This window comes from Callorhinchus milii, unplaced genomic scaffold (genome assembly GCF_018977255.1).
Source record: "Callorhinchus milii isolate IMCB2004 unplaced genomic scaffold, IMCB_Cmil_1.0 Scaffold5, whole genome shotgun sequence".
Lineage (NCBI taxonomy): Eukaryota > Metazoa > Chordata > Chondrichthyes > Chimaeriformes > Callorhinchidae > Callorhinchus > Callorhinchus milii.
Window position 1 is genome coordinate 49,564,023 of NW_024704746.1, and position 24,761 is coordinate 49,588,783.

The 24,761-nt window shown below is 50.4% G+C and overlaps 1 protein-coding gene across 1 annotated transcript in view; it reads left to right on the plus strand.

Moving 5' to 3' along the window:
• The first annotated feature begins 1,739 nt into the window (after positions 1–1,739).
• The window catches only part of pot1 (protection of telomeres 1 homolog), a 29,390-nt gene continuing 6,368 nt past the window's right edge, over positions 1,740–24,761 (plus strand). Inside the window, exons 1-15 of the mRNA XM_042335715.1 lie at positions 1,740–1,783; positions 4,452–4,576; positions 4,723–4,795; positions 5,301–5,392; positions 5,621–5,731; positions 6,944–7,012; positions 12,354–12,456; positions 14,833–14,963; positions 15,163–15,453; positions 16,574–16,729; positions 21,040–21,188; positions 21,506–21,594; positions 23,307–23,390; positions 24,060–24,216; positions 24,548–24,750. Of these exons, the coding sequence (XP_042191649.1) occupies positions 4,454–4,576; positions 4,723–4,795; positions 5,301–5,392; positions 5,621–5,731; positions 6,944–7,012; positions 12,354–12,456; positions 14,833–14,963; positions 15,163–15,453; positions 16,574–16,729; positions 21,040–21,188; positions 21,506–21,594; positions 23,307–23,390; positions 24,060–24,216; positions 24,548–24,750 (1,831 nt within the window). The 5' untranslated portion in view covers positions 1,740–1,783; positions 4,452–4,453. The remainder of the gene's footprint in view (positions 1,784–4,451; positions 4,577–4,722; positions 4,796–5,300; positions 5,393–5,620; positions 5,732–6,943; positions 7,013–12,353; positions 12,457–14,832; positions 14,964–15,162; positions 15,454–16,573; positions 16,730–21,039; positions 21,189–21,505; positions 21,595–23,306; positions 23,391–24,059; positions 24,217–24,547; positions 24,751–24,761) is intronic.

Below are 24,761 nucleotides of genomic sequence, written 5' to 3' on the forward strand. Positions count from 1 at the left end.
AGAAGGACATTTGAACAGTCGGGGGGTGGGGGGAATGAATGCATGGACGAGTGTTTTGGCTGCGTCTGGGATAAGGTACAGTCGGAGGCAGGCAATGTGGTGGAGGTGGACGAAGACGGACCTGGTTAGGGACTGGATGAGGGGTAGGAAGGACAGTTGTAGGTCAAACCTGACACCTAGGTTGTTCACCGCTTCAATGAGTCTGAGGGATTAGACCGAGAGCACTAATTATCCTCTGGGTAAAGAAAAACGTACTCGTGTCTATCCTGAAATTGCCCTTTACAACTCTAAACCTATGACTCGTATTCTACTATCTCTGTGTATCCGAAAGTATTGATACAATACAAAACAGATGTACATTTTATATAGTGCATTTTACGCACATTTTTTCAATCCGATTTCAGATTTTAACCACTTCTATGAGGTTCCCTCTGAGTCATTAGTGCCGACCAGAGACGGGTCTCTGTGTGTGTGGGGGGGTGCAGTTTAAAAATTCAGCTCAATGTATTTTCTTAAGCCTGCGGGGGCTGAGCTTCTAAGAAAGCAGACATTGCTGACAAGGGAGGGTGTGGGTGGGAACTGCCCACGCAGAACGTGACAGTGTACAGTGCTTAATGTTCACTTATTTAAATGCCGGGGGGGGGAGTGGAGAATACAATCTAAAATTCTGCCAGTTGCATGCAAATCCCCCAAATAAAATCGGTCATTCAATTCATGGTTGTTTGTGAGATGTTGCTGAGTGCAATTGGGCTGCTGCGTTCGCCCACAAAACAGACTCACACTACCTTACAGTTTGAGGCAATGCTCTCTGAACTGTCTCACAGCCTGTTAATGCAATGCTCTCTGCACTATTTCACAGCCTGTTAATGCAATGCTCTCTGCACTATTTCACAGCCTGTTAATGCAATGCTCTCTGCAGTCTCACAGCCTGTTAATGCAATGCTCTCTGCAATCTCACAGCCTGTTAATGCAATGCTCTCGGCACTGTCTCACAGCCTGTTAATGCAATGCTCTCTGCACTACTTCACAGCCTGTTAATGCAATGCTCTCTGCACTACTTCACAGCCTGTTAATGCAATGCTCTCTGCACTATTTCACAGCCTGTTAATGCAATGCTCTCTGCAGTATCTCACAGCCTGTTAATGTAATGCTCTCTGCAGTCTCACTGCCTGTTAATGCAATGCTCTCTGCAGTGTCTCACAGCCTGTTAATACAATGTTCTCTGAGGTCTCACTGCCTGTGAATGCAATGCTCTCTGCAGTGTCTCACTGCCTGTTAATGCAATGCTCTCTGCAGTGTCTCACTGCCTGTTAATGCAATGCTCTCTGCAGTGTCTCACAGCCTGTTAATGCAATGCTCTCTGCAGTCTCACAGCCTGTTAGTGCAATGCTCTCTGCAGTCTCACAGCCTGTTAATGCAATGCTCTCTGCAGTCTCACAGCCTGTTAGTGCAATGCTCTCTGCAGTCTCACAGCCTGTTAGTGCAATGCTCTCTGCAGTCTCACAGCCTGTTAGTGCAATGCTCTCTGCAGTCTCACAGCCTGTTAGTGCAATGCTCTCTGCAGTCTCACAGCCTGTTAGTGCAATGCTCTCTGCAGTGTCTCACTGCCTGTTAGTGCAATGCTCTCTGCAGTCTCACAGCCTGTTAGTGCAATGCTCTCTGCAGTGTCTCACTGCCTGGGGAAAGGGAGGTTGAGTGAGTGACAAGCAGAGTCCTGCCCCTGTGCCTGATCAGTTCCGGGTTGGAGGTTTATCTCAGTCCCTGGCTGTGGGTTTGCAGATAGGTGAGTGCATGTTTTGTCATGTTCTGTGTTCTCCCCATTGCACTGGTCGCCGAGGTTCATTTCGAGTGAAAAAGTGCATTTTAGGGAACATTCCTACAGATGTTGTTCGGTGACTGTCTTCAGACAGAGCCCTTCCTGATGTATTCACAGTCACCAGCCCCCTCCCCCCCCCTCCCACTCACTCACATGAATACATACACATAAATAAAATGATTGCATGCTTCAGCCTCAACGACCCCCCCCCTCCAAAAAAAAATAAACTGAAAGGAGAGAGCGAGAGCGAGAGAGAAGCGCCTGCAAAAGTTTCTTAACTTCTTTTAAGAAAGAGTTGGAAATTGTTTCCGACTCCCAGACAGGTGTGAGTTTGAGACGTTGAGCTCGCGGTCCAGGCCGACAGGTGCTGGGCTGGACTGGGCTGTCAGAGGCGCTCTCCCCTTCAGAGGAAACTAAACTGAGACCCCCCCCCTCCTTCCCCGCCCCTCCCCAAAGCTGTGCCCTGTTCAGGTGGACGTTAAAGATCCTGCGGGAATATTGGACAATCCCCCGGAGAGAATCGCACGTTCACTTCATGGCTGTTTGTGGGATGTCGCACGAATTGGCCCCCGCGCTCGCCCACAAAACACGCAGCCGCTCACTCCAGAACCCCCTGTGAAGTGCTTTGAGATGTTTTGATGACACGATAAAAGGTAAGGATTATCCTCCTCCTGCGCTGGAGTGTCCGAGCTCACAATTCCCAGCGTAGGGCTCACACCGCAGAGAGGCTCTGCGAACGATTATTTCAGACAGACACGCGGAAGCACATTGATTTGCTGCTGATGTTAGTTTTCGGTATTCAGGCCTCCAGATCATGAGCAAAAGAGACCTGAGTTCAATTCCAGGCAGGGCGAAACCTTGGGCAAGTTTCCTTACTCCACACGCCTAATAATAATCCCTCCAAAAAAACAAAAACAATAATAAATTGGTCATTTTCAATCTACGACTGTTTGTGGGACATTGCTGTGCGCGATTGGCTGCCGCATTCGCCCACAAATATACAGTCAATTCACTTTACAGTATATTCTGTGAAGCGCTTTAGGATGTCCTCCCGACGTGAAAAGCGCTATATCAAAATGTAAGGATTATTATTATTATTATTAAAAGAGTAGGATTAATGGTTCAGTCGCTATTGGAGAGAGAGAGAGAGTGAGAGAGATCAAAATGTGAATGTCCGGCAAGAAATGAACTGAACACCCAGCACGTAAACAACTGTGTGTACGTTTGTACGTGACTGACATTAGTTACTGTGGGTGTGACTAACATTAGTTACAGTGTGTGTGTGACTGACATTGGTTACAATCTGTGTGACTGACATTAGTTACAGTGTGTGTGTGACTGACATTACTTACAGTGTGTGTGCGACTGACATTAGTTACTGTGTGTGTATGACTGACATCAGTTACAGTGTGTGTGACTGACATTAGTCACAGTGTGTGTGTGACTGACACTGGTTACAGTGTGTGTGACTGACATTAGTTACAGTGTGTGTGTGACTGACATTGGTTACTGTGTTTGAGTGACTGACATTAGTTATTGTGTGTGCGTGAGACGGACATTAGTTACAGTGTGTGTGTGACTGACATTAACTACTGTGTGTGTGTACCTTTGTATGTACACATCTGTACCTCCCCAACTCCTCCTTCCATAGGCTTCCGATCATCCAAAACCCTGCAGTCCGTGTCCTCTCCTGCACCAGGTTTGGTGACTCTTCTCACTCCCATGTCGCCCGACTCTACTGGCTTCCCATCACACAGAGGTTACAGTTCAAGATCTTGGTCCTCACCTTCAAAGCCCTCCATGGGCTTGCTCCCCCCTACGCCTACGACCTCCTAACCCCCTACCATCCAGTTCGCACCCTCTGCTCAGCGGGCTCCAGCCTGCTTCACGTCCACCGCCTCGCCCGCCCCACCATTGGCGGCCGGGCCTTCTGCCGCTCTGCCCCCACCCTCTGGAACTCCATCCCACAGTCCCTCCGCCTCGCCCCCTCCCTTGCCTCCTTCAAGACCCATCTCAAGACTCTCCTCTTCGATCGTGCTTTCGATCAACCTGCTTCCCCCTCTGCCATCCACCCTCCCTGATCCCGACCCCCAGCTCGGGTCCCGAACACTGACTGTCCAGCTTCTTGGGACATCCTCCTGACCAGAAAGGCGTTATACACATGTAATTTTATGTTGTTGTTGTATGTGACTGAGGTTAGTTATTGTGTGTATGTGACTGACATTTGTTACGGCGGGTGTCTTTGAACACATATTGGTGAAACATCCCAAAGTGTAGTGACTGTGAAATTTGTACGCAAACTCAGCATCCAATTTGCGCACAGCGATGGGCAGCAAACAGCAATGAGGTGAATGATTCCGTTTTCTCTGGGGCATTGTTGGCCGTAACACCGGGAGAGAAAAACTCCTTCCTCCTTTCCAATAGCGCCACGGGATCTTTAACGTCCACCTGAGCGGGGCACAAGATGGGACCTCGGTTTAATGTCTCATGATGGCACCACTGGTGATGTAGCCCTCCCTCCAGCCCCCCCCTCCCCTGCCCCGGATTGTCAGCCTGGACAACAAGTGCTGGCTAGATGTGATGTGGAAATTTCAGTGTGAATGCAGGTTGATTTTGAATGTGTTATGTTCGACAGCCATGCCGCTGGAGGTGCTGAGAGAGTGTGATGGGGCTTTCAGAGCACAGCTGCCCCCTGACCTACAAAGCATCAAACTGGACAAACTTCAGATGGGGCAGGACTGTGCCGACAGGTTTGTTCAGGTAAATGTACCCACATGTAGGGGAGTTTACCTGTCTCTACACCGTATCACTGTGTGTTAGTGTTTACCTCTCTCTACACTGTGTCACTGTGTGTTAGTGTTTATCTGTCTCTGCATTGTGTCACTGATGTAAATCTCTCTTCACAGGGTGCTGTGTTTCTGAGGTATCCACCACATCAACTTGGGACCATGGAGAAAGTGATCAAGCTTGTGTTAGAGGGTAATTAGCCACTGTGTTTCTCTATCTCTCCGATAATACTGACTGTCTCTCTCTCTCACTCTCTCTCTCTCTATCGCTATCTCTGGTAACACTAGCTGTATCTCTCTCTCTCTTTCTCACTCTATCTCTAGTAATACTAGCTGTATCTCTCTCGTCTTTCTCACTCTATCTTTGGTAACACTAGCTGTATCTCTCGCTCTCTCTCTGGTAACACTAGCTGTATCTCTCTCTCTTTCTCACTCTGTCTCTCTGGTAACACTAGCTGTATCTCTCTCTCTTTCTCACTCTATCTCTCTGGTAACACTAGCTGTATCTCTCTCTCTCTCTCTTTCTCACTCTATCTCTCTGGTAACACTAGCTGTATCTCTCTCTCTCTTTCTCACTCTATCTCTCTGGTAACACTAGCTGTATCTCTCTATCTCTCTCTCTCTCTTTCTTTCTCTCTGGTAACACTGTCTGAATCTCTCTCTCTCTGCTAACACTGGCTATATCTGTATGTGTCCAGAGTCCTCTGAAGAGGCCCTTGGCTCAAAACAAATCAATGTCTTCCTTTTCGGGTCCCTGGTGGACGAGTGTGAGCCTGCTCTTCAACAAGGGGTGAGTGACTGAATATACAGGGGGTGGGGGGAGTGCGAGGGTGGGGGGAGTGTGAGTCATCAGTCAGTGTGAGTTACAGACGGTGTCAGCGATGCAATGTGAGTGACACCCTGTGTGAGATGGGGATCGAGATGGGGATCACGCAGTTATTATCATTGATATTTTGCGCTTTGCAATGGACTGTATCTGTGACCATCTGAACCTCTCATTACCTGCCCTGTCTCCCAGGTCACCGTGGCTATCACTGGCTTCCAGGTTAGTCATTCTCCCACCTTCAGCAAGGATGGACGTCACACACTCCAGCTGGAGCTTTCAGAGCAGACAGGAGCAAGAGTGTTTGTGAGTAACTTGTCATCAGTGTACACCTCAATGTCGGCAACAAAGTCTGAAGGTCTTCTCGGTGCCTACCTCTCACAATTCTGGTTTGCACATGTCTCTGAATCAAAAGGTTGTGGTTCAAGCTCCAACGTCGGGGACTTTGAGCTTCAGGCTGAACTCCAGTGCAGCACTGGGGGAGTGCCGCATTGTCGGAGGTGCCGTCCCTCAGATGAGACGTTAAACTGAGGCTCCGTCTGTGCCTTTTCAGATGGCCATTTAAGTTCCCGCGGGACATTTGTAAAAGAGAAGGGAGTTTTTCTCTCTCTGTGTCCTACCCGGCAATCCCTCAAATAAAATTGATCATTCACTTCATTGCTGTTTGTGGGACGTTCCTGTGCCCAGATTGGCTGCTGCATTATCTTACAAATTACACAGTCACTACACTCTACAGCAGTTTTCTGTAAGGCACTTCCACACATTTCAAGCGTAAGCGCTGTGAACCAATCTGGATCGTGACTAATCCTTGCTCGCTCTCCCACTGGAGCTCTCTACTCTAATCCCATTCCCTGCTCTCTCGCCTCAGCCTGTGATATTGTGTGTTCAGTGAGATGCTACGTGTATTGCAATGTGAGCAGCGCAAGCTCTGTCGGTCCGTGCAATAAAATAAGCCTGTCAGTTTTGCTCGGATTTTCATAATTAGGTAATTTGGATGATTCTCTTGTTTAAGAAGTTGTTGACATTTTCCTGCGGTTATCTGTTCACTGGCAGGCCTACATCTCTCATTGTGCATCGTTGCTCTTTAATATGTGAAGCTGACAAGCGTAGCATTGAGAAAGAGAGAGAGAGAGAGAGAGACACTCCGGGGCTTTATTTATCGCGACTGCAAAATAGATACTGGGGCTGACAAAGTGTGGCTCGAGATCGAGCATGAAAAATCACCAACTCTAGCATTCACTGTCAGAGAGGGACCATGTCTGCAGATAGCTCGATAGGTCTTCCCGGGACCATTGGTTTTACATGTTAGTTCAGCCCCTACGTTTCAGTAAAGCTCTGGGTGCAAGGGGCTGAGCCAGAGCAGGACATTGTTTTCAATGTTGTAAATTCCCCCCACCGCACGCACACACACACACCCAACACACACACACACACACTCTCCCGCACACTCATGTACACATACACAAATGTAAACACTTACACAAACTATTGATGTTGAGCCGGTGTTTTGTTCTCCAGGTGTACGAGCAGACACTGGGAAGACCTCCAGTGACGGGAACTAAAGGCCCCATCGTTCAGAGGACCAAGGTAAATCTATACAATAACTCATCTGAAATTCAGCCAGACACCAATCAGCCAAAGGTGTATTCAGGTCAAGGGTGGTGAACGCTGTCAGCTTGGTTCAGTTACTCGCTCTCTCTCCTTGAGTCAGAAGCTTGTGGGTTCAAGCCCCATGTTGGGGACTTTGATCTCACAGTCTAAGCTGACACTGACGGGGAGCACTGCATGGTCGGAGGGTATTTGAAAACCATTTCAGTGTTACAGGCAATATATTGAAAGCAAGGATTATTTATTTGCAGCAGAGCGCTATCGAACATTACCAAAACATTACAGAGCGCTACCAAAACATTACGGTACGAGAGAGGGGAGTTTATGCGAGTGGTGTATGTGTGAATGTTAAAGATCCCGCGTCACTATTCGAAAAGAGAAGGGAGTTTCTCTCTCCTGGTGTCCTGGCCAACAATCCTCCAGATAAAATTGGTCAATTCATTCCATAGCTGTTTTTTGGGACATCACAAGTATATTAAAAGTCTGTGTGTGTATGTATGTGTGTGTGTGTGTGTGTGGATAAAGTTAACTGGGCCTTGTCATGGTTTGATTGAACCCACACGTGAAAGTCAAAAGAGAAGGAGTTTCTCTCTCCTATTGTCCTGGATGACAATCCCTCCCCCACCCCAGATAAAATTCCCCCCGGGCTGTATGGGGGGAACCTTGCTCGGCATAAATTGGTAACTAACAGTGCTTTGAGATGTTTTGAAGTGCTGAAGCGCTGCGTCAAGAACAACAACAGGTCCTTCTCGCTGGATAGCGTCTTGGAGCAGTGCTGCACAGTGATGGGGTTGGAGGCTTATTGAGGGAGAAAACGGAGGGGGTGGTGACCAAGGCTCTGCAGGCCTGTGTTAGCTGAGCAAAGTGTGTATGGGGTGGGGGGGGGAGCAGGGCAGAGGAATGGGGTAGGAGCAGGTCAGAGAGGCAACGAGGTGTTCAGGTGAGAAGTGATTTGGAGGAGAGGGTGAGGATCTGAAGTTGATGTTTTTGGAGCTAGGGAGCCGGTGTGTCAAATGAACCAGGTATGAATGTGAGGATGGTTTGTTGTTAGAAAGTGGAGAAGCACTGACTCCCGTGTCAGAGAGAACTTCCCAGCCTCAGAGGCCAGAGGTTTGTGATTGAATCCAAACCTCAGCAACATCCTGAATTGTTCAAGCTCCACAACAACAAAAGTGCAATTGGGTTATTGATTCTCCCCCGCACCCCACCCCGCCTCTACCCTGAGGGGCATCGCAATATAGTATGAGCTGTCATGAGTGACTGTCAGAGCATGTGGATAAGCAAACACTAGGCATGTAGATATGAGGACATTATAGTTATCCAGAATGTGGATAAGAGGACATAAACTTAACAGGTATGTGGATAAGACGACACATAACTACTAGATGTGTGGCTGAAAGGAAGCTTATACCAAGTGTGTGGATCGTGGTGATTGTGCTGTGATTGTGTGGGCTGAGACTTGCGTGCTCCCTCAGTCGCCCCGCTGCGTGGTTTATCACAGTCAGAGAGCTGAATGAGGCAAAGAGACATCTTTTGTGCGTGGACAGGGCTGCAGGCATTCATTTACTGTAACACCTACTTTCACTAGCCGCAGATCAAGCGTGTGGAGCTCAGATTGAATTTAGATATCCGCTCAGACACACATTGGAGAGTTTGCATCAGATCAATAGCTAAATCTGTAAACGAGAGCTGGGGCCAACTCTCTAGGAAATCACTGCTAAACAATTGAGCTGCAGGAAAAGATGACCGAAAGCACAGTCAGTGAGGCCGTGGAGATGTTTACAAGTGAGGACGAGGATTGTAACCTCGGTCCTCTGGGGGATGTGGAGCCAGTGAAGAAGCCAGGTGAGGATTGGACGGGGAAAGCCTGGCAGAGCCTGCTGTGCGAGTGAACATGAACTGCGGAGTTCTTGTGGAGAGAAGAGCTGGGAAGTCGAGTGATTGGAGTGTGAGCGTAGGCGAATGCAGCAGCCATCTTGCATGCAGTCCCACAAACAGCCACAACGTGAATTACTTTACCATCCGGGGTCTGTCTTGAAATTGTGCTTTGCAACCCTAGACCGGTGTCCTACTGTTCTGCTGTCCCAGTGCATCTGAGAGAATTGTTCTGGATAGTTCCTTTCAAAGTCAACTTCTATATAGGATTAGGAGAGCGCCATTTTGGCCTATTCCGCCATTTTATTGGCAGACCTTTTAACCACAATATCCCGCTCTTTATCGTCCCTGTTAAATCTTTCCACTGCCCAAGTCTCTGGCTGTCCCATTTTTGAACATATCTATTGATTCTATCTCTGGGGCAGAGCACTCCACATCCTCACAAGCCTCTACATGAAAAAAACACTTCCTGAGCTCAGCTCTTGGTTCTCTTCGAGGTTTGAAATTGGCGGCTAAGAGAGAGGTTTGGAGACAGTTGTGGGTCCCCAAGTCATGGGAGCCCCTGAATCAGCATCATGCTTGTCTCAATGTAAAGTGTTTTCCCTTGGTCCGGTTTGCTGAGCTAGCTCACTTCCATCGATGTGTGCTTGAAATGACACCATTGGCAAATGGGACACAAAATAATAATGATCTCTGTATCTAACGCCTATAACATAAAATCATAATGTCTCAACTTACCGCACAGGGACTCAAGTGTTGTGATTGTTTACTTTGTAGACAAATGTGGCAGACAATTTGCACACAGCAACATTCCAAGAACAGCCATAATAATAATAATAATAATCCTTGCATTTAATATTTGATATAGCGCTTTTCACGTCGGGAGGACGTCCCAAAGCGCTTCACAGAATATACTGTAAAGTGAATTGACTGTATATTTGTGGGCGAACGCGGCAGCCAATTGCGCACAGCAGTGTCCCACAAACAGTCGTAGATTGAAAATGACCAATTTATTATTGTTTGGGTTTTTTTGGAGGGATTATTATTAGGCGTGTGGAGTAAGGAAACTTGCCCAAGGTTTCGCCCTGCCTGGAATGAGTGGTGGTTTTATTTGGGGGCCAAGGCACCGGGAGAGAGAAACCCCCTTTTCTTTTCCAGGAGTGCCTTAGGAGCTTTAATGTCCACCTGAACAAGCACAGACGGATGGTCGATTTAATGTCTCACCCAGAGGACAGCACTTCTGACAATGCAGGGCTACCCACCCCCCAGGGCTGCACTAGAACTGTGAGCTCAGTGTCACTGAGATGGAGGCTCAAATCCACATAATTCTGACTCGGAGGCGAGTGTTCGAGCAACCAAGCCAAGCTGACATGTTCCAAAAAACTGGTGGAACAGGCGGTGGGCTGAATGGTGTCCTTCTATACTTGTGTTCCCTCCCCCGCACACACACATTCTGTCCTATTGAGCACCAACCTCAGATTATTCTGTTCCCAGTGATAGATTTAGGCGGTTGCTCTCCCCAGTTAATATAGCTGGTGTTGTTCAGATAAAAGCACTTCCCCAGTGGTTGAGACGCTCAGTCTTGAGGAATCAATGTGGTCTGATGAGACTGTGAGTCTATTTTTGCCACATTGATTTTGTTTCTTGTAGAATTATTGCTGAGTGCTTTTCTTGCTCACTTTTTTTTCGGCAATGTCTATTTTTCTCCCCTCCAGGACATGTTTGTCGCCTTGCTCAGTTCTACTGCTCCTTGGTTCAGGAATGAGGACATGGCACAGAGTTCCTGTATTCTTTAACTATAATATTATTCGCATTTGGATTTGGTATAGTGCCTTATATTGAAAGGACGTCTCAAAGCACTTCACAGAATTTACTGTGAAATGGAACAACTGTATTTGTTGGCAAATGTGGCAGCACAATTTATGCACAGCAAAGTCACCCAAACAACCATGGAGTGAATGACCAATTTTATTTGGGGGATTGTTGGCCAGGACACCAGGAGAGAGAAACTCCCCTTTTCGAACAGTGACGCGGGATCTTTAACACTCACACATACACCACTTGCACAAACTCCCCTCTCTCGTACCTTAATGTTTGGGTAGCAGTTCGATATCGCTCTGCTGCAAATAAATAAATCTTTGCTTTTGATATCTTGCCTTTAACACTGAACTGGTTTTCAGATTCCCTCCAACCACGCAGTGCTCCTCTCCTGTGTCAGCCTAGACTGTGAGATCAAAGTCACCTGTGAGGCTTGAACCCACCAGCTTCTTACTCGAGTAGTGAGTGTGAGCCAGGCTGACAGTGTACCTGCACTTGAACTGAATACACCTTTGGCATATAGTGCCATGGGATCTTTAACGTCCACCTGAACAAGGAGGTGGGACCTCGGTTTAGCATCTCATCCGAAGGACTCCACCACCGACAATGCAACTCCCCCCCACCACCCCCAGCAATGCATTGGAGCGTCAGCTTAGATCAGGGTCTGCATCATTTGATGGCCATGAGGTGGTGTGTTGCACATGCTCAATAAAAACAAGAGGAACGAGTGATAGTTGCCACAGTTTATACAATAAAGTATAAATTTTTATTTGAAGACTGTATCCGGCTTTGTTTTCAATACTAAATAACCACGGAGTCCCATGGCTTCTTCCTCTTGTCTTTTTTGATGATGCGCGAGAGTGATCGAGTGATCGACCGATTGGGGAACCGCCCCCCCTTATGTAGCACCCAACGTGGCTTGAACCCATGACCTTCTGAATCAAAGGCGAGAGCGCAATCACTGAGCCAGGCTGACACAAAAAATATCCTTGAACCTTATAATGTCACAGACAGGTTGCAGCACTGCAAGAGAACTTGTGTGTGAGTGTGAGTGCTCATCCCTCTAACTCTCGGTCTCTAAACTCTGTAACTACGTCCCTCTCCCCCTCTGTCTCGCCACCCCTCCTCCTCTCCCCAAAATGTCTTTAAACTCCCTCCTTAAAACCTATCTGACTGTGCTTACAGTTACCTCCCCTTTCTCCTCTCCGCCTCGCTCGGCATCTAACCCAGTCACTGTGTAGCACTACGTGAAAAGTGCTCCGTCAACAATGAAAATTGTTGTGGTTGTTGGCATTTGAGAACATTCCAGTTTGGCCTCTTGTTATCCTTGTCCTCACCTTTAAAGCCCTCCACAGTCTTGCTGCTCTCTACCTCTTCAACCTATTAAAGCTTCACCACCACTGTCCATTAGCATTGACTTGCTCACGTCCCCCGCTATATAAATGCTTTTGTTTTTGAAAGGCTGACATTCACAGGCTTTGTGTCCTTGCCGGCTCTTACAAGAGCAATTTCAGTTCCATTTACCTGCCCTTTCCTCGCTCTCCTGTAGCTTACGCCAAATTGAACTGAGATCTCCTCTCTTTCAATTGCAGTCATTCTCCCACCCTCTTGTCTCTTGGCCACACAGGACTATGTCTACATCCCCCTGAATGAAGTCAAGGAGGGCCTCACAGTCAACGTGTACGGAGTGGTGAAGTTCTTCAAGCAGCCTGTTCCCAGCAAAGGCACAGGTGAGTGAAGGATCCGGCCACAATCTCTTCTCACCTGCATTTGATAGTGCCTTTCACATCAGGGGGAACGTCTTCATGACTGTGTATTTTGTAGTCAAAATGTAGCCAATTTGCACACAGCAACATCCCACAAACAACCATGAAGTGAGTGAGCAGTTCTGTCTGGCAATTGTCAGTCAGGACACCAGGAGAGAGAAACTCCTCTTTTCTGACAGACCCCAACAGTGAAGGGCAATAATAAAGTGATCTGGCCAAAGGTCACCTCCCATTCCCCCTCCACTGGCTCCCCATCCCCCAGAGGATTGATTTCAAGATCCTCATCCTCACCTACAAGGCCATTCACGGCCTTGCTCCCTCCTACCTCTCCAACCTACTATCCCCTACCTACCTGCTCGTACCCTCTGTTCCTCCGGCTCCGGTCTGCTCCACGTCCCCCGCCCCAACCTCCCTACCATCGGTGGTCGGGCCTTCAGCCTCTCAGCCCCTGGGCTCTGGAACTCTATCCCCCAGTGCCTTCGCCTTGCTTCCTCCCTCTCCTCCTTCAAGGCCGGTCTCAAAACCTTTCTCTTTGACTGAGCCTTCAGCTCCCTCTCGACTCTCTTCCCCCTCCTCGCTCCCTCCCTTCCCTCCCTCACCCTGACCATTTCCCCCTCCTCGCTCCCTCCCTCCCCTCACCCTGACCATTTCCCCCCTGCTCGGGTCATGACCCAACTGTGCAGCGCCTTGGGACGTCCTCCTGACGTGAAAGGCGCTTTATAAATGGAATCTTGTTGTTGTTGTTGTTTCTCTCTTGCTCAGCTTCTGACAGTCACTCTCGCTCCGAGATATTACCTTGGAGTCTCGTAGCATAATGGTTAGCGTGCTGGTGAAAGGACCGGGTTCTATTCTGCGCGGGGTAAAACCTTAGGCAAGTTTGCTTACTCCACACACCTCTGTTTACCGAGCAGTAAACAGGAACCTGATTGTTAGTTGATTGATGAATCGCTTTCTGGGGGGATAATAATGCCTCAAAGAAATATTTGGTCACTCAATTCACTTCTTGTTTGTGGGACACTGCTGTGTGCAATTGCAATCCTGCATTTCACCCACAAAATATACAGTCAATCGACTTTACATATATTCTGTGAAGTGCATTGAGACGTCGCAACAACATGATAAAGGGGCTATATCAAATGCAAGGATTATTATCATTATTATTGTTATCATTATGTTCTGTGATGGCGCTGTGTAAATATAAGTTGCTGTTGTCTCTTTCAAGCCTGTAAGATTCTGATGCTGGATTCGAAACTTTGTTCTTCTGGATTTGGACAAAACTGGGCTTCAACAGAGCTGGAAGCCCAGAGCCTTGGAACAGACTGAATACTGATGAAGTCAGTATGATGGCTGTTTGTAAAAGTCAGATGTAAAGTGGGCCAATTGCTCTGAGCACAGGAAGACCTTTCTCTTTGCACGTCTCTTTCTCTCGGAGGGGGTGTTGGGGGCAGTTTAAGTGATGATGCAGAGAGAAGGCAGCTCTTGGTGTTGACTCACTCACCCGGTCACTATTGCTCGCTCGCCATCTCATCCCCATGATGATAACCGAATTTTGACAGGATGGTCACTGTTCCCCATGTAATCTAGGATGCGACCTTTCAGCCTGGCTTACTTGGCCTCAAGTTGAAGGCCCACAGCAGGGAGTTGGTTGACACTCCAAGCTCACGATCTTGACTGACACTCCAAAGCAGTGCAGGGGATGTGTTGCACTGTTAGAGGTGCCATCCTTTGGATGAGAAGTTAAACTGAGGCTCCATCATGCGCCTCTTCAGGTGGATGTTAAAGATCCAATGTTACAATTGGAAAACAGAAGGAGTTTCTCCCAGTATCCTGGCCAACAATCCCCCAAATTAAGATTGGTCACTCACTCCCCGGCTGTTTGTGGGACACAGCTGTGCGCAACTGACTGCTTGCTGTGTTCGTCCAGAAACTACAGTCAATCCATTTTCCAATATATTCCGTGAAGCGCTTTGAGACATCTAAATAATGTGGTAATTATTATTATTACTAATTATTATTAATAGTGCCAATAGGATCTTTAACGTCCACCTGAACTGGCACAGATGGGACGTCAGTTTAATGTCTCATTTGAAGGACAACGTTTCCGACAATGCAGTGTCCCCACAGCGCTGTACTACAGAGTCAGCCTAGACTGTGAGCTCAAAGTGGGGGTTGCAATGAGGTGTGTTGACCGTGCTGTCTCACCTTTTTCCTCCCCGCAATCCGCAGTGAGAGGAGAGAATCCATTCAGCTCATCATGTGACTTCCTTCTCCACAATAACAACGACAGTAAATGGACATTGTCGATTTCACCAGGTGTTTTCCTGTTTCTCACTGTTGCAGATTTCTACTCCACTCTGACCCTGGTGGATCCGTCCGCAGCTCGGCTACACTGTGTGCTCTTCAGTGGTAGCCTGGATCTGCTCCCCCAAATCTACAAAGTGGGTGATGTGGTGCGTTTCCACAGGCTCAAGGTACGTCCCAACCCTCACTGACAGCTCACCACGCTCTCTCTCACTCTCTCTCGCACCCACTCTCTCACCCTCTTTCAAACACACTCTCTCTCACTCACAATCTCTCACACACTCTCTTACACACTCTCTCTCACATACTCTGACTCTCTTTCACACACTCTTACTCTCTCTCACACTCTTTCTCTCTCTGTCTCTCTAGATACAATGTTATGAGGGTGACCTGCAGGGTGTAAATGGCCCGGGGTTCTCTGCGCTGACCTTTGACGGAGCTCTGGAGGCTGGGGTGACCCCTCGCACAGCCAGCAAGAGTTACCAGTTCACCAGCACCGACCGGAAGATAGTTAGAGAGCTGCGGAGCTGGGCCAAGGCCAACCTGCTGGCCCCAGACACACTGCGGCTCAAAGATATTCAGCAAAACACCAAGTATCTGGACCTGACCTGCCAGCTCCTGGCCAAGGCACGGCTCGAAGCCTCCACCGTCCTGCTCAAGGTGAGCGGGAGAGAGTGAGAGAGACAATGAGAGAGAAAGATATACAGTGAGCGATAGAGAGAGAGAGATGGGGAGAGAGAGAGAGACAGCGCGTGGGCGAGAGAGACGCGATGAGTGAGAGACAGTGAGTGAGTGAGTGAGAGAGAGAGAGAGAGAGAGAGAGAGGATGAGCGAGAGAGATGGTGATCGAGAATGAGAGAGATAGTGACAGAGAGAGAAAGAGTGAGCGAGAGAGAGAGAGAGAGATGGTGAGCGAACGAGAGAGAGACAATGAGAGAGCGCGCAAGAGAGGGAGATAGTGAGTGAGAGAGAGAGAGACGGTGAGTGAGAGAGAGAGACAGTAAGCCAGAGAGACAGTGAGCGAGAGAAAGACAGTGAAAGAGAGGGAGAGACGTTAAACTGTCTGTACCTGTTCAGTTGGATGTTAAAGATCCCGTGGAGCTATTTGAAAAGAGAAGGAAGTGTCTCTCTCCTGGTGTCCTGGATGACAATTCCCCAGATAAAATCGGTCACTCACATTATGGCTGCATGCAAATTGGACGTTGCCTCGTGCAAATTGGTTGCCGCGTTTGCCTACAAAACATTTGAGACACTACACTTTACAGCATATCCTGTGCACCGCCTTGCGGTGTCTCAACTCTGTGTTAATGACAAAGATTTTTTGTTATAATTGGTATTACTATCAGCTATTTTTCTAAATATCAATTTTCCAGCTCTGTTTCCACTGTCATCAAATAGGGCCACATGAGTTTTTTTTTCAGTCAGCCAAATCCAACAAGTGCAGAAACCCTGTAGCACCATGCTTGTATTCAAACAAGACTCTGAGCTCCATATGTCTGCCTGTCTGCTGCCTGCCACCTACCCATGGAAATGTCCCTGTGACTGGAATGGAATGCGCAAACTCTCCCTGGAGGGACGTGCTCTGCTTACCTAATTCTGGAATGTATTAGTCACAGGTTGGGGAGAGACAAGGCTTGTGGACCCCAGAGTGTGAGTTGAGGAACCGCTGGAGTCTAACCAGCTAAAACCGTATAGCTTGCCATTGATAGCATTGGATTTTTAAATAACAGACTTCAAAAATGGCCGATGGCAGGAGACTGATGGTTATCTATTGCTGCAGGTGTGGGATGGCACCAAGTGCCAGCGACCGATTTGGCAAGTGAACTTGGATGGCTACAAGCTGGATGGTGATGCCAATGCCATCGAGAGTCTGCGGGGGCTGAGTGTGGATGTGCTCGTGTACGATAACCACGCCAGCACAGCAAGCAGCCTGCAGGTACCAGGCACCACAGCAAACACACACACACCCTCAGTAAACACACATACACCACACACTCTAGGCAAACACACACACCGAACACACCCTTGGCAAACACATACACACACACTCTCAGCAAACACACATTCACCACACACCCTCGGCAACACACACACACCCTCGGCAAACACATACACACACACACACATCCTACAACAACAACAACAACAAGATTCCATTTATAAAGCGCCTTTCACGTCAGGAGGACGTCCCAAGGCGCTGCACAGTTGGGTCATGACCCGAGCAGGGGGGAAATGGTCAGGGTGAGGGGAGGGGAGGGAGCGAGGAGGGGGAAATGGTCAGGGTGAGGGAGGGATGGGAGGGAGCGAGAAGGGGGAAGAGAGTCGAGAGGGGAGCTGAAGGCTTGGTCAAAGAGAAAGGTTTTGAGACCGGCCTTGAAGGAGGAAAGGGAGGAAGCAAGGCGAAGGCACTGGGGGATAGAGTTCCAGAGCCTCGGGGCTGAGAGGCTGAAGGCCCGACCACCAATGGTAGGGCGATTGGGGCGGGGGACGTGGAGCAGACCGGAGCCGGAGGAGCGGAGGGTACGGGCAGGTAGGTAGGGGGATAGTAGGTTGGAGAGGTAGGAGGGAGCAAGGCCGTGAATGGCCTTGTAGGTGAAGATGAGGATCTTGAAATCAATCCTCTGGGGGATGGGGAGCCAGTGGAGGCGAGCGAGGGTGGGAGTGATGTGGTCCCGAAGCCTGGTGCGGGACAGTACACGAGCTGCAGAGTTCTGAATGACCTGCAGCTTGTGGAGGGAGGTGGCGGGAAGGCCGGCGAGGAGAGAGTTCCCATAGTCCAGCCTTGAGGTGATAAAGGCATGAACCAGGGTTTCAGCAGAGTGAGGGGTGAGGTAGTGCCGTAGTCTGGCGATGTTCCGGAGGTGATGGAAGGTGGTGCCAGTTGTGGTGTGGATGTGAGGGAGAAAGGACAGCTCAGGGTCGAACAAAACGCCGAGGTTCCTGACTGGCTTTGAGAGGTGGAGAGTGCAGCCTTGGATGCTGATGGTGTCGGCGCCTGAGGTGCGGAGGCGCTGACGTGAGCCAATCAGGAGGGCCTCGGTTTTTCGCACGTTGAGCTGAAGAAAGTTGTCTCTCGTCCAGGACTCGATGTCGGACAGGCAGGCTGTCAGGACATCGGTGGTCGTGGAGTTGAGAGTAGAGGAGGAAAGGTAGAGTTGGGTGTCATCCGCATACATGTGGAAGTTAACTCCATGTCTGCGGATGATGTCACCAAGGGGGAGCATATAGAGGGTGAAGAGGAGGGGACCGAGGACAGAGCCCTGAGGGACTCCACATGAGACAGTACGGGGGGTGGAGGAGAAGCCATTCGTCGAGACAAAGTGAAGACGGTGAGAAAGGTACGACCTAAACCACTCAAGGACAGTGCCTTGAAGGTTGAGGTGGGAGGACAAGCGGTGGAGTAGGATAGCGTGGTCGACCGTATCGAATGCTGCCGATAGGTCGAGGAGGACGAGGAGGCAGAGGGAGCCCTGGTCACAGATGGTCAGGATATCATTGGTGACCTTGACCAGGGTTTTTTGGTTTGACCAGGATTATCCTGGAGTAGAAGGACGACTTGGCCGAGGCTAGAGTGGAGCGGTAAATTTTGAGGAGGTCCAGCCAGATTTGTCGGTGGACCGTTAGGCCAGATTTGACACAGGTGCGTTCAGCAGCCCGCACCTGGCTTTTCAGTGAGCGGAGGTGGGTGGTGTACCAGGGGGAGGAGCGGGAGTAGGAGACAGTGCGGGAAGTGATGGGGGCAAGAGTATCGAGTGTGGAGGAGAGGGTATTGTGGAGGAGGGAGAGAGGAGAAGAGGGGTCGGTGAGGGTTGAAGGCCAGAGGGAGAGGAGTTCAGAGGACTCCAAGGCATCGGTTAGGGATTGTGGGGGTAACTTCTTCCAAGGGCGGTAGAAGATGGTGGTGGGTCTGGTGGAGGTGGGGAGGGGGGTGGAGGTGGTGAAGGAGATGAAGTAGTGGTCAGAGATGGCCTTGTCGGTAATAGTGACATCCGAGACACTGAGGCCCCGGGTGATCACCAAATCGAGTGGGTGGCCGTGACTGTGAGTGGGGGAGTTTATGTGTAAGGAGAGGTTGAGTGAGGAGAGCAGGGAAGAGAAGTCTGTGGAGATGGAGCAGGAGGGGGTGAAGTGTAGGTTAAAGTCGCCCAGGATGATGAGGCGATCAGAGCAGAGGCAAAGAGATGTGAGGAGTGTTGAAATGTCAGAGATGAAGGTGGGAGAGGTTTTAGGGGGCCGGTAGAGGAGGAGGATTTTAAGGGAGAGGAATGAGGGGTGGGAGAGGGTGAGGTGCTCAAAGGAGGGGAAAGAGCCAGTGGAGTAAGGGGATAGGGCAAGTGGTGTCCTTGAGATAAGGGCAACACCACCGCCACGGCGGTTGGGGCGGGGGATGTGGTGGGAGGTGTAGCCGGGTGGCGTGGCCTCCGTGAGGGGGAAGGTGTCGCCTGGGGTGAGCCAGGTTTCTGTTAAGGCCATGATATCAACGTTCTCATCAAGGATGAGATCGTTGATGACCAGGGCCTTGTTGCAGAGGGAGCGGACATTTTGCAGTCCGATGTGGAGGGAGCGGTTGACAGAAGGGTGTGTGGGAGGGGAGGGGGTCCAGGTTGTGAGGCAGGGGTGGGGGGAATGGGGATGAGGGAGGAGAGGTTGACTCCCCGGGTCTGTGTCCGGGGTGGGTGGCGAGTGTGGTGGGGAATGGGGCAGTCGGTGTGGCTGCTGCTGGACAGCCAACGCCGAGTGCCACGGTGAGCCCGGCGGAGGATTCCCAGGCTGGAGCAGAGGGAGGTTGTGGGAGGGTCAAGTGGGGATAGAAGACGAGAGGGACGGAGAGAGAGGAGGAGAGAGCGGGAGAGATGCAGAGGGGGGAGGGTTTGGGGGGAGAGAGGAGGGGAGGGAGGGAGGGGGTGAGGGGGCTCGGGTCAAAGCGGCAGCCATAGTGCGCACGCGGGGACCGGGAGCGAGCGGTCAGGTGGATGGCATTATCCCGTAGATTGGGGCAGCAAACGCAACAGGACCATAGTGGGCTCTGATGTGAGCCCTGGGGGGGGGGGCGCAGAGAGTTTTTTTTTAGGGAAACACACACACCACACACACCCTCGGCAAACACACAAACACCACACACATCCTCGGCAAACACATACACCACACATATACACACACACACACACCCTCAGCAAACACACACACATACACACTGCCAGGAAACACACAAACACCACACACAGTGCCAACACACACACACCACAAACACACACACATCACACACACACTGCCAGCAAACACACACACGTCACACACACACACACGTCACACACCCACACAGCAAACATACACACACAGCAACACGAACACGCACACTCACAGCAAACACATGCTGTGGTACAGGCACTGCTGAAACAATAAAACATCAAACCCATGCACAACCATATCCCACAAACAGCCATGAAGTGAGTAATTGTTTTACCTTGGCAATTGTTGAGAAACTCCCTTCTCTTTTCCAACAGCGCCCTGGGATCTTTAACACTGAACATACACAGGCAGGTTTAGGAAAGCTTTAACATCTCATTCGAAGCATGACCTATGATAATTATCAAGCTCTGCCTTATCAGCCTTCAAAACAACAGCCACTACACTTGATAGTAATTTTGAGATGTTTTGACGTGTTCAAGACTGGGTCGAATGGTGGTGTGTCTGTGAGTAGCTCTGGTTCTCCCTGGCGGACATTGCCCGGTACTGCAAACACTGCATCGATCACTGCCTTCTCCCAACACTGGGGAAAATCTCAGGATTGGGAATGACACCAAAATGGGGGACACTGTGGCTTTGGAGGAGGCAGCAAAGCATTTACCGAGGGAGCATGGAAGCATATGCATGTAGGTTCCTCGTTCGGGGGGTGGGGGAGGAGTGGAGGCGCCTTAAAGATCCCGGGACAAGGTTGGGAAAACAGAAAGGAGTTTCCCGGTATCCTGGCCAACAATCCCCCAGAGAAAATCAGTCACTCACTTTATGGCTGTTTGTGGGACTTTGCTGTGGGTAAATTGGCTGCTGCATTCACCCACACAATACAGTCACTGAACTTTCCAGCAATTGCCATTACGTATTTGGATATACTGCAGGTTACATGGGGATTGTCGGTGTGGGGGTGTGGTGGGGGTGGTGATGAGCGGGCTGGAGGGGGGTGTGTGGGTGGAGTGCATTATCCAGCGGCACGGTGATGGCAGCAAGACTCTGGTTCCTTCCTGGCAGGTGGGGGCGTACCTCAGGCTCCACAACATCCACCTCAAGTTGCCAGAGGGGAGCGAGGTGACAGAGCTTCACTTGCACGGGGGGACCTCCTATGGTCGCGGTGTCTCTGTCCTTCCCGCAGACAGCCACGACAGCAAACGGTTACAAAGGTGAGCGGGCGATAGCCAAGAGAGGGCGCAGAAATACCTCATTCCCCTCCCCCAACCCAATCCAATTAACAACTTGGCTATTGGACGAGCCTTCCCTCTGGTGAAGGAACCCAAACAGGTGTTAACATTAGAGTCAGGTAACATCTCCTCACAGTTTGTGGAATACTGCTCTGCACAATTGGCTACTGTGTATTGCCCCAAAAATAGACAATGAATCCACTTTACCATATATTATGTGAAGAGCTTTGAAACGTCTCAATACTGTGATGTCGCTGTATCAAATGCAAGGATCCGTATTATATTACTTTTTCGTGCAGGTCTCTGGAGGCTGCGGTGAGGAACGATGCGGACAGCCTGGCCCATCTGTCTCTGATGGAGGCTCTGAACATCTCCACAGCACCCGCAGGTAAGAGAGGCTTTGCTGGCCTGAGGCCTGCAGACCCACACAGCAGCTCATCCTCTACAACAACAACAACAACAACAACAAGATTCCATTTATAGAGCGCCTTTCACGTCAGGAGGACGTCCCAAGGCGCTGCACAGTTGGGTCATGACCCGAGCAGGGGGGAAATGGTCAGGGTGAGGGGAGGGAAGGGAGGGAGAGAGGAGGGGGGAAATGGTCAGGGTGAGGGAGGGAAGGGAGGGAGCGAGGAGGAGGAAGAGAGTCGAGAGGGGAGCTGAAGGCATGGTCAAAGAGAAAGGTTTTGAGACCGGCCTTGAAGGAGGAAAGGGAGGAAGCAAGGCGAAGGCACTGGGGATGGAGTTCCAGAGCCTGGGGGCTGAGAGGCTGAAGGCCCGACCACCGATGGTAGGGCGGTTGGGGCGGGGGACGTGGAGCAGACCGGAGCCAGAGGAACGGAGGGTACGGGCAGGTAGGTAGGGGGATAGTAGGTTGGAGAGGTAGGAGGGAGCAAGGCCGTGAATGGCCTTGTAGGTGAGGATGAGGATCTTGAAATCTACACTGCAGCTGTCACACAGGCTGCATAAGACTGCCCCACAGCCCACATTTGTGCGTTGCTGGGTCCAGGAGAGGTGAGAGGGAATGAGCGAGAGGGAGGAAGGGAGGAAAGCGAGAGGGGGAAGAGGGAATGAGTAAAAGGGAGAGAGGAAGTAACAGAGAGGAAGGAAAGAGAGAAAGAGTGGGAGGGAAAGAGCGAGGGGGGAATAGAGAGAGGGAGAGACAGGGCCGAGAGTGGGAGGGATCAGACAGTGTGAGTGCCCAGTGTTAAGGGAACGCTGTTTCTTTGTCTCTCGCGAGACCACCCACTGGCTTCCTGACTGTGAACACTGAGGCTTGATGGTATAGGCTTGATAGTATAGGGATAGGGCAGGGTGGTAGGATTGAATAAACAGTTAACTCGGAGAGCCAGTGCAGACTTGATGAACCGAATGGCCTCCTTCTGCACTGTATATCTCTATGATCCCAAGCATTTGATCGATATCCTTTCACCAGCAGAGGGTTTCATTCCCACAGACTCCACAGCACCAAGATGCAGAGATAAACACAGAGTATTCAGCTTGTCACATCTGTGCTGGTGCTCGCTCACCACTGGAGCTCTCAACTCTAATCCCATTCCCCTGCTCTCTCCCCATCACATCTGTGCTGGTGCTCGCTCACCACTGGAGCTCTCAACTCTAATCCCATTCCCCTGCTCTCTCCCCATCACATCTGTGCTGGTGCTCGCTCACCACTGGATCTCTGTACCATGTTTGGAGTGAGTTCCAGTACCAGAAGACGCCCCAATTTATGTGAGAGATTCCCAGCTGGGTCTCCCTTATCCTGACGCGAGGAGAAGTCCAGTTTTCGGTGAAGGAGTTGTGGAAGGAATCTTCCATCGCGCAACTTGTGGGTGGGAGACAAACAACTTGAGCGAGGTTCCATGAACTGAACCACTGTTGTCTAACCTCGCAGGACCTAAAGATAAATAATAGTAATAATGCTTGCATTTAATATAGCACCTTATCACACCGTCGAGACATCTCAAAATGCTTCACATGTAGTGTAAAGTGAATTGACTGTATATTTAGTGGACGAATCGCACACAACAGTGTCCCACAAACAGTCATGAATTGAATGACCAAATTATTCTTATTATACTTTATTATCACTCGGAAAAGCGACCTGCCAATCGACTAACAACTGCCAAAAGACTAAAGGTGCATCAAAGCCCGAGCAGCGCTGCCAGGAGGAATCTGCCGCAGGTGAGCATCTGTCACGTCATATTGGGATCGTCAGAGGCTTTGCCACCTCTGCCTCAGTTAGTAACACTCTTGCCTCAGAATCAGAAAGTTGTCACATCAGCACTTGAACTCACACAGTCTAAGATGGCACTGCAATACAGTGCTGAGGGTCGGTGGCGGAGGTTACGTTGGCGGAGGTGCCGTCCTTCAGACGAAACATTAAACTGAGATCCCGTCTGTCCTTCCAAGTCCAGGCTGTGCTGTCATCAGCAGTTGTACTGCGGGCCAGCCTGGCGCGGGAACTGGACTAGAGACCGCCCCTGAGGCCTGGCTCGGTTCCAGGGTTACATTGACGTCACCTTGGAGCCAGGTCAGACGCCTTCACTGGATGAGAGGCTTGCCTGTCAGTACTCTCAATGGCAAACGCAGCGGTTTATCGCTGGTTTTACTCCAGCAGTTAACCCCAACACACACTCTGGGGTCCCCACGTTCGGATTTCCTCCCCCTCAAGGAGGATGGTGAGATTTTGATGGTCGATGGTGATTGAGTCATTTTAAGTGTTCCGGGACGCTGCCCGCGTGAAGGCGTTGTTGTTGTTGAGTCATTGACCTGCTCAGACACGTTCATGCCGGGCTGGCGGGGCTGCGTGTGTGGGAAGCTGAGCTGAGGGCTGGTGTGTGTGTGTTACAGTGCTCACTGCCCACCAGCACATCGCGGCCACAGCGCTGGGGGCCGTGCTGAGCCAGGAGCCCCCCTGCAAGTACCGCATCCGAGCCCAGCTGATGGACTTCCAACCCCGAGGCCTGCATCAGTCTGTCAAACTGCACTGTCCTGCCTGCCAGGCCTGGTATGATATGGTCTCCCCCTTCACCCCACCCCTGTCCCCCCACAATATGTCACTCATCCCCCACCCCCACCACACACACCGCAATGTGCCACACCCGCACACACCACAATGTGCCACACCCCCACACCACAATGTGCCACACAACCACACCACAATGTGCAACTCACACCCCATCACGGCCCTGCGTAAAGTCACATGCACCAGCATGTCTGCCACCCCCCCCACCCCTACCTCACCGCAATGTGTTTCCCCTGGTGCTGTGTGTCGGTAACCCCAAAAACCCCCCCAATGTACTGCGTTATGGTGTGATGTCTGCTGTGTTGCCCCTCAGGCTGGAGATTCCAGAGAGGGAGGAGGTTGATGCAGTGTTGAGGGGGGTCCCGGACCTGCTCCCCAGCCTTGCCCTGTGCCCCGCTCCCTGGTACCAGACAGTGACCTGGCACTCACTGAGTCCGGAGAAACTGATGGCAGCTCACATTGTCCTGGCCAACGGGGAGGAGGAAGCACCAGAGAGCAAGGCCATCCTGGCGGAAGGTAGGAACCAT